At 40.8% G+C, this 15,758-nt stretch overlaps 1 protein-coding gene across 1 annotated transcript in view; it reads left to right on the top strand.

Annotated features, from left to right (window-relative positions):
• Positions 1 to 15,758, top strand: part of adamts3 (ADAM metallopeptidase with thrombospondin type 1 motif, 3) — a 452,399-nt gene that overhangs the window by 324,377 nt on the left and 112,264 nt on the right. The window contains exon 8 of the mRNA XM_062024353.1: positions 6,291 to 6,423. Coding sequence (XP_061880337.1) covers positions 6,291 to 6,423 — 133 coding nt within the window. The remainder of the gene's footprint in view (positions 1 to 6,290; positions 6,424 to 15,758) is intronic.

The raw sequence follows: 15,758 nt of genomic DNA, 5'->3' as shown, positions 1-15,758 counted from the left end.
CGGCGCGTGAAGTATCGACTGCGCTCAGCAGCGTCGCGGAGCACTGGGCTGGAAGACGTGGAGTCACAAGTGAACGGCCATAAACAATACAGCCCAACAGGTCACATGGTCAGATCCATTCTGTGTTTGAATCCAGATTCACTCCTGCGGTCCAATACCTAATACCTAACATCTAACACCTGCAACCTAATACATAATACCTAAAACCTAATATCTGAAACCCAATACTTATAATATAACACCTGAAACCTAATGTCTGAAACCTAATACTTGAAACCTAATGCCTGAAACCAAATGCCTGAAACCTAATACCTGAAACTTAATACCTGAAACCTAATGCCTGAAACCTAATGCCTGAAACCTAATACATAATACCTAATACATTATACCTGAAACCTAATGCCTGAAACCTAATACCTGAAACCTACTACCTGAAACCTAATGCCTGAAACCTAATACCTGAAACCTACTACCTGAAACCTAATGCCTGAAACCTAATACCTGAAACCTAATCCCTGAAACCTAATGCCTGAAACCTAATGTCTGAAACCTAATACCTGAAACCTACTACCTGAAACCTAATTCCTAAAACCTAATGCCTGAAACCTAATACATAATACCTAATCCATAATACCTGAAACCTAATACCTGAAACCTAATACCTGAAACCCTAATGCCTGAAACCTAATGTCTGAAACCTAATACCTGAAACCTACTACCTGAAACCTAATTCCTAAAACCTAATACCTGAAACCTAATACCTGAAACCTAATGCTTGAAACCTAATACCTGAAACCTAATGCCTGAAACCTAATGCCTGAAACCTAATGCCTGAAACCTAATACATAATACCTAATACATTATACCTGAAACCTAATGCCTGAAACCTAATACCTGAAACCTAATACCTGAAACCTAATGCCTGAAACCTAATACCTGAAACCTAATATATAATACCTAATACATAATACCTGAAACCTAATACCTGAAACCTAATGCCTGAAACCTAATGCCTGAAACCTAATGCCTGAAACCTAATGCCTGAAACCCAATGCCTGAAACCCAATACCTGAAACCTAATACCTGAAACCTAATGCATGAAACCTAATACCTGAAACCTACTACCTGAAACCTACTACCTGAAACCTAATGCCTGAAACCTAATACCTGAAACCTAATACCTGAAACCTAATACCTGAAACCTAATACCTGAAACCTAATACCTGAAACCTAATACCTGAAACCTAATGCTTGAAACCTAATGCCTGAAACCTAATGCCTGAAACCTAATGCCTGAAACCTAATACATAATACCTAATACATTATACCTGAAACCTAATGCCTGAAACCTAATACCTGAAACCTAATACCTGAAACCTAATGCCTGAAACCTAAAGCCTGAAACCTACTACCTAAAACCTAATACCTGAAACTTAATACATAATACCTAATATATAATACCTGAAACCTAATACCTGAAACCTAATACCTGAAACCTAATGCCTGAATCCTAAAGCTTGAAACCTAATGCCTGAAACCTGAAACCTAATACATAATACCTAATACATAATACCTGAAACCTAATACCTATAATTTAATACCTAAAACCTAATGCCTGAGACTTAATACCTATAATATAATACCTAAAACCTATTACCAATAATATATATTACCTAATACTAAATGGCGTTCACCAGCTCTTTGACCTTGAGTGCACTTCGGCGACTGAGAAACTAACGAGAAAGTTTGATGTTCATTCCGCTGAAGCCACGCTCCACCACTTCGGCGACTAATCTGTCTCCCATTCTTTTCCCACCATGACAGCGGTGAGTCACATCCAAGTGGGATAACGGCAACCGGCAATTATATCTGGCAATTTGACTGCAAACTCTCGACTCGCTTTGCATTTCTTTTGAGCGTTTGTTTGCGAGCGCGGGTAAAATCCACTAGCATAGACACGCAATATTCCCCTCAAAGTTGCCTTCATTAGAACACGCATGCAAAGTTATGTTGATTCTTGTCAACAATTCATAGTTCAAAGTTCGAAAAGGAGTAGAAGGAAGTCGAGCTTATTCAATCCTAACCCTATTCCACGTCACATCAGTCACTAATACATGTGCTCATTTCTTGGATCTTAATTCGGTAACACTTTAGTGCGGGGAACACATATTCACCATTAATTAGTTGTTTATTAACATGCAAATTAGTAACATATTGGCTCTTAATTAGTCATTATTAAGTACTTGTTAATGCCTTATTCTGCATGGCCTTATTATACAACCAGGAAGCCATTAACTAAGTGTCAGGTTCAAACACTGATGACATCTATTAAACAAGACAAGAAGCAAGGAATTAAACAGAGACATAATTAAATTTGGCTCAATTGAGGAGAAACGTCTGGGCTGTACTCTTGCACAGTCTCCCAACACGCTCTGACGAAAGATTGTACGCCTCCTCTTTTATTTGGACTTTCCCTGATTACATGGCAACAGCTGTTTCTAAGGGAGGGGGGGTCGTAAACAGCCATCGTCTTTGTCACAAAACAGTCCAAAGAAAAGGTCGTAAGGCAGTTAAAAGAAAAGGTCGCCTAGAGGGGAGTCTGGTCCTGCTTCCTCTCCGCTTTGTAGTTCTCGGGTCAAGACAAAATATTTACGTAGATTACAATACATCAAAGAAACTGAACACCTTCATGTTGCTTCCCATCCTACGCAGTGGAGTTTTACAAGCCTTCTTCTCGGTAGGATCAAATACAGCTTTTGTCTTCTCGCCGGGAAACACAAAGTTTTGTGATGACTTAGATACAATTATTCTGACACTAAGAGTGTTCCCACAATAACCTCAGAATTATTGCTTATTAGTAACTCTAACCCTTATATATTCCCCTAGTGTCCAAATAACTCTAAATTAAGTCTTTGTTAATTTAATAAGCAACTAATTAATGGTGAATATGTTCAGTTCCAGCTGAATGTGCCCTAAAATATATATATATATATATATATATATATATATATATATATATATATATATATATATATATATATATATATATATAAGGCCCTGTGATGAGGTGGCGACTTGTCCAGGGTGTACCCCGCCTTCCGCCCGATTGTAGCTGAGATAGGCTCCAGCGCCCCCTGCGACCCCAAAGGGAATAAGCGGTAGAAAATGGATGGATGGATGGATATATATATAAATATATATATATATATATATATATATATATATATATATATATATATATATATATATATATATATATATATATTATAAACACAGAGGCTATTTCATCCCTACAAGCCTGTTTCGCATGTTTATTGAAGCGTCTGTGGTTGTTACATATACAGTATATAGGGTACATCACATGGTGGTGTGGCCATTGTAACACAGTAGTGCCTTGCTTCTGTGCCGACATGACGGGAGCAGTTTGTTGCGTTTGTTTAATGTGGACATGCTGGGATGGCATATAATAAAAATGTTTTTCTTTCAGGCACAGGTTACATCTTTTAGTTGCACTGTTGTATGGTGTACCTAACAAATATTCCGCCCTACCCCGGTATTGAGCACTGTCTAACGGATAAACCTCAGTAACCTCGCTATATATATATATATATATATATATATATATATATATATATATATATATATATATATATATATATATATATATATATATATATATATATATATATATATATATATATATATACGTTAGGTCAGAAGAAACACAGAGGCTATACCATCCCTACAAGCCTGTTTCGCAGGTTTCCCTGCTCGTCAAAATCACCTGACGTGTAGAGAAACCCGCGAAACAGGCTTGTAGGGATGATATAGCCTCTGTGTTATTTCTGACCTAACGTATATTCCGCTCTACCCCGGTATTGAGCACTGTATAACGGGTAAACCACAGAAACCTCGGCTATATATACTGTATATATATCCATCCATTTTATATATATATAAATGTATATATATTTATATATATATATATATAACATTTTTGGATTGTGAGAATTGGTTTGAATCGACAATTGTGAAACTTGGAATTTCTCGCGCAGGTCTTGTAATTTCTCTATGGAATTTCAATCAGTCAATCAATCAATGTTTATTTATATAGCCCTAAATCGCGAGTGTGTCAAAGGGCTGCACAAGCCACAACGACATCCTCGGCTCAGATCCCACATCAGGGCAAGGAAAAACTCAACCCAATGGGACAATGAGAAACCTTGGCGGGGACCGCAGATGTGGGGACCCCCCCACCCCCTGAGCGACCGGGGAAATGGACGTCGAGTGAATCTAGCATAATATTGTGAGAGTCCAGTCCATAGTGGATCTAACATAATAGTGAGAGTCCAGTCCATAGTGAATCTAACATAATAGTGAGAGTCCAGTCCATAGTGGATCTAGCATAATATTGTGAGAGTCCAGTCCATAGTGGATCTAACATAATAGTGTGAGAGTCCAGTCCATAGTGGATCTAACATAATAGTGAGATTCCAGTCCATAGTGAATCTAACATAATAGTGAGAGTCCAGTTCATAGTGGATCTAGCATAATATTGTGAGAGTCCAGTCCATAGTGGATCTAACATAATAGTGAGATTCCAGTCCATAGTGAATCTAACATAATAGTGAGAGTCCAGTCCATAGTGGATCTAGCATAATATTGTGAGAGTCCAGTCCATAGTGGATCTAACATAATAGTGTGAGAGTCCAGTCCATAGTGGATCTAACATAATAGTGTGAGAGTCCAGTCCATAGTGGATCTAACATAATAGTGGGAGTCCAGTTCATAGTGGATCTAACATAATAGTGAGAGTCCAGTCCGTAGTGGATCTAACATAATAGTGAGAGTCCAGTCCATAGTGGATCTAGCATAATAGTGAGAGTCCAGTCCATAGTGGATCTAACATAATAGTGTGAGAGTCCAGTCCATAGTGGATCTAACATAATAGTGTGAGAGTCCAGTCCATAGTGGATCTAACATAATAGTGGGAGTCCAGTCCATAGTGGGACTAACATAATAGTGAGAGTCCAGTCCGTAGTGGATCTAACATAATAGTGAGAGTCCAGTCCATAGTGGATCTAGCATAATATTGTGAGAGTCCAGTCCATAGTGGATCTAACATAATAGTGAGAGTCCAGTCCATAGTGAATCTAACATAATAGTGAGAGTCCAGTCCATAGTGGATCTAGCATAATATTGTGGGAGTCCAGTCCATAGTGGATCTAACATAATAGTGTGAGAGTCCAGTCCATAGTGGATCTAACATAATAGTGAGATTCCAGTCCATAGTGAATCTAACATAATAGTGAGAGTCCAGTCCATAGTGGATCTAGCATAATATTGTGAGAGTCCAGTCCATAGTGGATCTAACATAATAGTGAGATTCCAGTCCATAGTGAATCCAACATAATAGTGAGAGTCCAGTCCATAGTGGATCTAGCATAATATTGTGAGAGTCCAGTCCATAGTGGATCTAACATAATAGTGTGAGAGTCCAGTCCATAGTGGATCTAACATAATAGTGTGAGAGTCCAGTCCATAGTGGATCTAACATAATAGTGGGAGTCCAGTTCATAGTGGATCTAACATAATAGTGAGAGTCCAGTCCGTAGTGGATCTAACATAATAGTGAGGGTCCAGTCCATAGTGGATCTAGCATAATAGTGAGAGTCCAGTCCATAGTGGGGCCAGCAGGAGACCATCCCAAGCGGAGACAGGTCAGCAGCGCAGAGACGTCCCCAACCGATGCACAGGCGAGCGGTCCACCCCGGGTCCCGACTCTGGACAGCCAGCTCTTCATCCGTGGCCACCGAACCTGTGCCCCCCCCCCCCCCCCTCCACGAGGGCGAGGGCGAGGGGGGCAGTGCAGAAAAGAGACGGCAGATCAACTGGTCTAAAAGGGGGGTCTATTTAAAGGCTAGAGTATACAAATGAGTTTTAAGATGGGACTGAAATGCTTCTACTGAGGTAGCATCTCTAACTGTTACCGGTAGAACATTCCATAGTACTGGAGCCCCAATAGAAAACGCTCTATAGCCCGCAGACTTTTTTGGGGCTCTGGGAATCACTAATAAGCCGGAGTTCTTTGAACGCAGATTTCTTGCCGGGACAATTTCTACTCACTCGATCACACATTTGCTGGGACTTCAGAAATTGAGCGACATTGACCAAAACCTTTTCGCCTGTGATGACCCATACCTCATTGACCTTTCCTCCAACCATCACAATCCTCCCACATTTTCCAACCGATGACAGATTTCTGGTGTTACCTCATGGTCTCCCTACAGCACCTACGACTGTCTCCTGGACGACCCCTTCAAGCACGACTGGCCGCAGCTTCCGGAGCTGCCCGGCATCAACTACTCCATGGACGAGCAGTGCCGCTTCGACTTCGGGGTGGGCTACAAGATCTGCACCTCTGTGAGTACCAGGAAATGTCGTTTGCTCCCTCAAAACCAGAAATTAAATTGTGTGCCTTTGGAAGTATTAGGATGTTGACTTCAGCCATTGCCATTAGCTGGAAACTAGAATAAAGGTCGGGGATCCATGCATCTTTGCTGAAGGATCTTTATCCTCCGTTAGGACACACAACTTATAGCAAATTGTTGTCCCGGGAAACTACCACTCACTATGCGCACCAGAAAAAAAATTCCCAAATTTCCCAAATTACCCAGAATTCCTGGTTTTCCGGGTCATCTTTAACATTGGAAATGAATTGGCCATTTTTCGAACTTGCACAATTCCCAAATCTCTCACCCGATGGGAACCATTCCACACATCCACCCACCTTGTGCAATCAAGCTACCATTTTCCAAGTTGCCAAAAAATTCCAGGAATTTCCAGAATTCCCGGTTCCCCCAAAGCCCTCTTTTCACCTCATGCTGGAAAGTTTTCACAGTCCACATTTTTCAACCGTTTCAACTGTTTGACAAAACATTCCTCTTCCATTCCTCTTCGTTGGGGCAAAAAAATTACCATTTCTCTTTTTGTACAAATACCCGGTTTTCCCGAAATACCAGGAACACCAAAATACCCATTATCAAGTCAAACAGTTACTCCGTCAACATTTTTCAACCGATTCCGAAACATTCCAACACCAACCCATTCATATCATCTAGGATAATTGTGCTCGTATCAATATTTTTTTAAACTTCTATGTTTTCCTGAATTTCCCACATTTCCAGGAAATTCCCATTCAAATATTCTTAGTTCTACAATGAACAATTGACAATGAATAGGAAATATACAATCGACTACATTTCCCAAATCTCTCACTCGATTGGAACCGTTCCACGCTCCGATCACCTTGTACGATAAAACTGCCATTTTCGAAGTTGCTAAATATTCCAGGAATTTCCAGAATTCCCAGTTCTCCAAAGCCCTCTTTTCACCTGATGCTGGAATGTTTTCACAGTCCACATTTTTCAACCGTTTCAACTGTTTTACAAAGCATTCGTCTTCGTTGGGGCAAATAAATTACCATTTCTCTTTTTGTACAAATACCCAGTTTTCCCGAAATACCAGGAACACCAAAATACCCATTATCAAGTTAAACAGTTACTCCGTCAACATTTTTCAACCAAATCCGAAACATTCCAACACCAACCCATTCATATCATCTAGGACAATTTCTCTTTTTGTACAAATTTCCGGTTTTCCCAAAATACCAGGAATACCAAAATACCCATTCTCAAGTCAAACGGTTACTTCGTCAACATTTTTCGACCGAATCCAAAACATTCCAACACCAACCCCTTCAAATCATCAAGGACAATTGTGCTGGTATCGATATATAGTTTTCCCAAATTTCCCACATTTCCAGGAAATTCCCATTCAAATGAATGAACATATTCTTAGTTCTACAATGAACAATTGACAATGAATAGGAAATATACAATCAACTACATTTCCCAAATCTCTCACGCGTTTGGAACCGTTCCACGCACCGATCACCTTGTACGATAAAACTAAAATTTTCCAAGTTGCAAAATATTCCAGGAATTTCCAGAATTCCCGGTTCTCCAAAGCCCTCTTTTCACCTCATGCTGGAAAGTTTTCACAGTCCACATTTTTCAACCGTTTCAACTGTTTTACAAAACATTCCTCTTCGTTGGGGCAAAAAAATGACCATTTCTCTTTTTGTACAAATACCCGGTTTTCCCGAAATACCAGGAACACCAAAATACCCATTATCAAGTCAAACAGTTACTCCGTCAACATTTTTCGACTGAATCCGAAACATTCCAACACCAACCCATTCATATCATCTAGGACAATTTCTCTTTTTGTACAAATTCCCGGTTTTCCCAAAATACCAGGAATACCAAAATACCCATTCTCAAGTCAAACACTTATTCCGTCAGCATATTTCGACTGAATCCGAAACATTTCAACACCAACCCATTCATATCATCTAGGACAATTGTGCTGGTATCAATATTTTTAAAAAATTCCAAGTTTTCCCAAATTTCCCACATTTCCAGGAAATTCCCATTCAAATGAATGAACATAATCTTAGTTCTACAATGAACAATTGACAATGAATAGGAAATATACAATCAACTACATTTCCCAAATCTCTCACGCGTTTGGAACTGTTCCAAGGTCCGATCACCTTGTACGATAAAACTACCATTTTCCAAGTTGCAAAATATTCCAGGAATTTCCAGAATTCCCAGTTCTCCAAAGCCCTCTTTTCACCTGATGCTGGAAAGTTTTCACAGTCCAAATTTTTCAACCGTTTCAACCGTTTTACAAAACATTCCTCTTCGTTGGGGCAAAACAATTACAATTTATTTTTTTGTACAAATACCCGGTTTTCCCGAAATACCAGGAACACCAAAATACATATTATCAAGTCAAACAGTTATTCCGTCAAAATTTTTCGACTGAATCAGAAACATTCCAACACCAATCATCTAGGACAATTGTGCTGGTATCAATATTTTCAAAAATTTCAGGTTTTCCCGAATTTCCCAAATTTCCAGGAAATTTCCATTCAAATGAATGAACATGTTCTTAGTTCTACAATGAACAATTGACAATGAATAGGAAATATACAATCGACCAAATTTCCCAAATCTCTCACGCGATTGGAACCGTTCCACGCTCTGATCACCTTGTACGATAAATTTGTACAAATTTTTTTACAAATTCCTGGTTTTACCGAAATACCAGGAGTACCGAAATACCCATTTTCAAGTCAAACGGTTACTCCGTCAATATTTTTCAACCGATTCCAAAACATTCCAACACCAACCCATTCATATCATCTAGTATAATTGTGCTGGTATCAATATTTTTTTTAAATTGCGGTTTTACCAAAATCCCCACATTTCCAGGAAATTCCCCTTGAAATGAGTGTACATATTCAAACTTCTACAATGCCCTATATTCTCAAAATATTTAACATTTTTTAAACCCAATTCCGACCTTTCAGTCATCCACCCACACTACTTTTCTGATATATCGAACACAAAACATGTTTCCCCTTTCCAAAAATTCCCAGTTTTCCCAGAAATTTTCTCCCCATTGACAAAGGATAGGAAATATACAATCGACTATATTTCCCAAATCTTTCACCCGATTGGAACTGTTCCACTCTTCGCTCACCTTGGACAATCAAACTACCATTTTCCAAGTTGCAAAATATTCCAGGAATATCCATCACTCCCGGTTCCCCAAAGCCCACTTTTCACCTTTTGCTGGAAAGTTTTCACAATCCACATTTTTCAACCGTTTCACAAAACATTTCTATTCGTGGGGACGACAAAATTACAATTTTTCCTTTTTTACAAATTCCTGGTTTTCCCGAAATACCAGGAATACCGAAATACTCATTTTTAAGTCAAACGGTTGCTCCGTCAATATTTTTCAAACGATTCCGAAACATTCCAACACAATTTGCTGATAATTGTGCTGGTATCAATATATTTTTTTAAATTTCGGTTTTACCAAATTTCCCACATTTCCAGGAAATTCCCCTTCAAATGAGTGGACATATTCAAAGTTCTACAATACCCTATATTCTCAAAATATTTAGCATTTTTTAAACCCAATTCCGACCTTTCAGTCATCCACCCACACAACTTTTCTGATACTGGAAATCGAACACAAAACATGTTTCCCCTTTTCAAAAATTCACAGTTTTCCCGGAAAGTTTCTCCCCACTAACAATGAATAGGAAATAAACAATCGACTGCATTTCTCAAATTTCTTATCCGATTTGAACCGTTCCAACATCCACATGCTCCACTCACCCTGGACATTCAAGCCAGCATGTTTCCCAGTTTAAAAAAATTCCATAATTACCCGGAATTACCAGGAATTTCCCTTTATTGAAAATAAACGGGCAATATCATCATCGTCATCGGCGGTCACTCGAAGCGAGTATGACGATCCTCCTGGTAGGGGGGTATCCCTTTATGGAGGATGCCTGTGTGTGACTTTGTTTAACGTGGGGAGACTGGTGCACAGACAGTCACCACACGATCCTTGACAGATCCGGGTCAGGGTCCAGTAGCATGCAGTCCAAGACGACTGGAGACCCTTTTCTGCTGCAGCCTTCATCCGCCATCCCAGCCGTTGTGACGCTCCACAGGGTTAGCAATCATCCTCCACCTGTTCCACCGTTGAGGTCCTGGGTTGTTATTTCCCCATAACTGGGCCCACATGGATGTGGGGGTGCCTTCTTCCGCCATCGCAGCCGTTGTGGTAGTTCTTACATTTACCGTCTTCCGCCTGCTTCGCTGTTGAGGTCTTCATCGTATCCCTGGCTAGGGGGCAGTCAGGTACTAGGCCTTTGCCAAGGGCCACCTGGGGTAACAGTAGTAAAGGGGTTAACCTCCTAGTGCCCCGAGACCCCATAGAGGAGCCTCCACTGCCGGATGCACTTTAAAGGCCAACTGGAATGCGATTTTCTTATTTAAACGGGGATAGCAGGTCCATTCTATGTGTCATACTTGATCATTTCGCGATATTGCCATATTTTTGCTGAAAGGATTTAGTAGAGAACATCGACGATAAAGTTCGCAACTTTTGGTCACTGATAAAAAAGCCTTGCCTGTACCGGAAGTAGCGTGACGTCACAGGTTGTGGAGCTCCTCACATCTGCACATTGTTTACAATCATGGCCACCAGCAGCGAGAGCGATTCGGATCGAGAAAGCGACGATTTCCCCATTAATTTGAGCGAGGATGAAAGATTTGTGGATGAGGAAAGTGAGAGTGAAGGACTAGAGGGCAGTGGAAGCGATTCAGATAGTGAAGATGCTGTGAGAGGCGGGTGGGACCTGATATTCAGCTGGGAATGACTAAAACAGTAAATAAACACAAGACATATATATATACTCTATTAGCCACAACACAACCAGGCTTATATTTAATATGCCACAAATGAATCCCGCATAACAAACACCTCCCCCCTCCCGTCCATATAACCCGCCAATACAACTCAAACACCCGCACAACACACTCAATCCCACAGCCCAAAGTACCGTTCACCTCCGCAAAGTTCATACAGCACATATATTTCCCCAAAGTCCCCAAAGTTACGTACGTGACATGCACATAGCGGCACGCACGTACGGGCAAGCGATCAAATGTTTGGAAGCCGCAGCTGCGTACTCACCGTACCGCGTCTGCGTATCCAACTCAAAGTCCTCCTGGTAAGAGTCTCTGTTGTCTCAGTTCTCCACAGGCCAATGGTAAAGCTTGACTGTCATTTTTCGGGAATGTAAACAATGAAACACCGGCTACGTGTTTGTGTTGCTGCAGCCGGCCGCTAATCTACCGCTTCCCACCTACAGCTTTCTTCTTTGCTGTCTCCATTGTTCATTGAACAAATTGCAAAAGATTCACCAACACAGATGTCCAGAATACTGTGGAATTTTGCGATGAAAACAGACGACTTAATAGCTGGCCACAATGCTGTCCCAAAATGTCCGCTACAATCTGTGACGTCACGCGCAGGCGTCATCATACCGAGACGTTTTCAGCAGGATATTCCGTGCGAAATTTAAAATTGCACTTTACTAATCTAACCCGGCCGTATTGGCATGTGTTGCAATGTTAAGATTTCATCATTGATATATAAACTATCAGACTGCGTGGTCGGTAGTAGTGGCTTTCAGTAGGCCTTTAACGTCATGCCCAGGACAAACGGGCAATATACAGACCTCTCCAAATCCCACATTTCTCAACCAATTCGAACAGTTCCAACATCCACACACTCCACTCACCCTGGACAGTCAATCATTTCAGTTCCGCTCAAACGGCGGCTTGCGCACATAGGGCATTCACGCGCAAATCCTGCCAGTTCTGGCTTTGAAATTGATGTCCGATAATGGCGGTTGTGGCGGAAGGTCGCACATTGTGTGCTCTGCAGCTTTCAAAAGGCTTTTTTTGTATACGAAAGCAACGTATTGAATTATAGATGTATGCAAGGCCAAATGTCAGATCAGCTCATAGCCAACCTCTCGTCCGTTGGCGTCTGCCTGGAAGCAAAACAAAAGCAGAGCTGCACTGATCATCATTAATAAAAAAAAAAATATGGAGCCTTATATTTATGATCCATCTTCGTGGTGAAAGTCACTCACACTAAAAGTCTGAGTCAGATTGAAGGGGATGTGTTGATGTTAGAGGCGGCAGGCGGAAGGCGAAACATGTCAGGAGTCATGACGCTCCCCCGGGGTCCTCAGGCTCGTCAATAATTAGTCAGTCAATCCAAGTGCTAATGGAAGATCGTCAGAGAAGGCGGCTCTGAATCGCTGATCGCAACTTTGGCTGAAGAAATATGCCTCTTAAAGGCCTACTGAAAGCCACTACTACCGACCACGCAGTCTGACAGTTTATATATCAATGATAAAATCTTAACATCGCTGAATACCGGGAGTTTGTCGGGAGAAAATCTCTGCCGGGAGGTTGTCGGGAGAGGCGCTGAATACCGGGATTCTCCCGCTAAAAACGGGAGGGTTGGCAAGTATGGTCTAGAGATCGGCAGAGTAACCATGTAATACTCTTCCACATCAGTAGGTGGCAGCAGGTAGCTAATTGCTTTGTAGAAAACTAAAACTGAACTGGCTGCAAAGTAAACAAAAACAGAATGCTGGACAACAGCAAAGACTTGCAGCGTGTGGAGCAGCAGGCGGCGTCCACAAAGTACATCCGTACATGACATGACAATCAACAACAAAATAGGAGCGAGAACTAAAACACTACACATAGGAAAATGCCAAAAAACTCCAAATAAGTCACGATGTGATGTGACAGGTGGTGACAGTACACCTACTTTGAGACAAGAGCTATATTGATGCATGCTTGGTTATGCTTTGAATTCATATCCAACAATTGCAACAACAACTTTTTATTGTCAATATCGGCTGCTGAGTTTCATTTTTTTTTATGTTTTCTGCTAGTGGTGTGCCTCTGGATTTTTTTTCAATGAAAAAAATGTGCCTTGGCTCAGAAAAGGTTGAACAACACTGCACTAGGAGACAGTGTCATTGGTACATTTTTATTTACAAGGCTCTTCTGGGACTATTGTCAGAATACATGTTTGCATTGATTTCACAGAGAAGTACCAACTCTTATGCACTGACATTCAACGATCGGGTGTTGCTCTCTGTTCCTTTTGCTCGCACTGAGCTAGGGAAAAAAAGCTTTTGTCTATGCAGCTCCATAAACTCAGATCATGCTACAAAGAGACTGAAAGCTGACTGAATGTTTATCCTTAAATGCTTTTAAATCTAAACTGAGAGGATTTGAAGGAGCCTCGGTTACCTGTAACTGTTTTACTTGATGTCCATCCTGTCATTTTAATGTGTAACTCTGCTGCCTCTTGGCCAGGACTCCATTGAAAAATAGTTTTTTTTAATCTCAATGGGATTTTTTTCCTTTTTAAAGGCCTACTGAAATGACATTTTTTTATTTAAACGGGGATAGCAGATCCATTCTATGTGTCATACTTGATCATTTCGCGATATTGCCATATTTTTGCTGAAAGGTTTTAGTATAGAACAACGACGATAAAGTTCGCAACTTTTGGTCTCTGATAAAAAAAAAAGCCTTGCCCCTACCGGAAGTAGCGTGACGTGACCGGAGGAAGGGCTGCTCAAATTTTCCTATTGTTTACACCAGCAGCGAGAGAGATTCGGACCGAGAAAGCGACGATTACCCCATTAATTTGAGCGAGGATGAAAGATTCGTGGATGAGGAACGGGAAAGTGAAGGATTAGCGTGCAGTGCAGAACGTATCTTTTTTCGCTCTGACCGTAACTTAGGTACAAGGGTTCATTGGATTCCACACTCTCTCCTTTTTCTATTGTGGATCACAGATTTGTATTTTAAACCACCTCGGATACTATATCCTCTTGAAAATGAGAGTCGAGAACGCGAAATGGACATTCACAGTGACTTTTATCTCCACGACAATACATCGGCGAAGCACTTTAGCTACTGAGCTAACGTGATAGCATCCGGCTTAACTGCATATAGAAACAAAACAAATAAGTCCCTGACTGGAAGGATAGACAGAAGATCAACAATACTACCAAACTCTGGACATGTAAACACACGGTTAATGCTTTCCAGCTTGGCGAAGCTTAGCAATGCTGTTGCTAACGACGCCATTGAAGCTAACTTAGCTACGGAACCTCGACAGAGCTATGCTAAAAACATTAGCTCTGCACCTACTCCAGCTCTCATCTGCTCATCACGACCCGTGCTCACCTGCGTTCCAGCGATCGACGGTACGACGAAGAACTTCACCCGATCACCGATGCGGAGACGGAGGAAGTCAAGGTGAGGTCGTTCGGCTAGCGCGTCTGCTATCCTCAAAGTCCTCCTGGTTGTGTTGCTGTAGTCCGCCGCTAATACACCGATCCCACCTACAACTTTCTTCTTTGCAGTCTTCATTCTTCATTAAACAAACTGCAAAAGATTCACCAACACAGATGTCCAAAATACTGTGGAATTTTGAGATGAAAACAGAGCTTTTTGTATTGGATTCAATGGGCTCCGAATACTTCCGCTTCAACCGTTGACGTCACGCGCAAACGTCATCATATCGAAACATTTTCAGCCGGAAGTTTGCCGGGAAATTTAAAATTGCACTTTATAAGTTAACCCGGCAGTATTGGCATGTGTTGCAATGTTAAGATTTCATCATTGATATATGAACTATCAGACTGCGTGGTCGGTAGTAGTGGCTTTCAGTAGGCCTTTAATACAGGTTAAATGAACTAAAAACAAATTAAAAACGCTACCGCTTTGGTCCACTGGCGCCGCCAGAATCACCCAAAACTGAAAGTTTTTAAATGGGGCTTTAAGTTGCACAAAAAGTTTGGACCAAGTTGGACTCCACAAGTGTCTTCTGCTTTTTATTTGACTTTCCTGCACTTGTGTTTTATTATGGGGTGCTGCCACATGGAAAACATGAGGATGGAACTTGATCACAAGTTGACCAACACAGTTTTCACCTTTTTGAATGCTTTGTTATTATTAATATGGAGCCACAAAAAAAATCGATTCACATCCGAATTGTGATTCTTATTCATCCTGATTTGAAATCGATTAATTTTCAAAAATACATTAAGAATAAACAAAATAAAATGTTACGATATTTTTTTATGAGAATACATTTTTAAAAAGGCGTTTTTTTTAAGGCCATCTTCATGCAACCAGAAGGAGCTTTTCTAGCCAGTAACCTGTTTTGATTTTTTTATTTTTTAATCAGAATTACTATACCAGAAAATACAA

Source organism: Entelurus aequoreus, linkage group LG17 (genome assembly GCF_033978785.1).
Source record: "Entelurus aequoreus isolate RoL-2023_Sb linkage group LG17, RoL_Eaeq_v1.1, whole genome shotgun sequence".
NCBI lineage: Eukaryota > Metazoa > Chordata > Actinopteri > Syngnathiformes > Syngnathidae > Entelurus > Entelurus aequoreus.
Note: the sequence above shows the minus strand (reverse complement) of the source record. Positions and strands in the feature narration are given on the sequence as shown.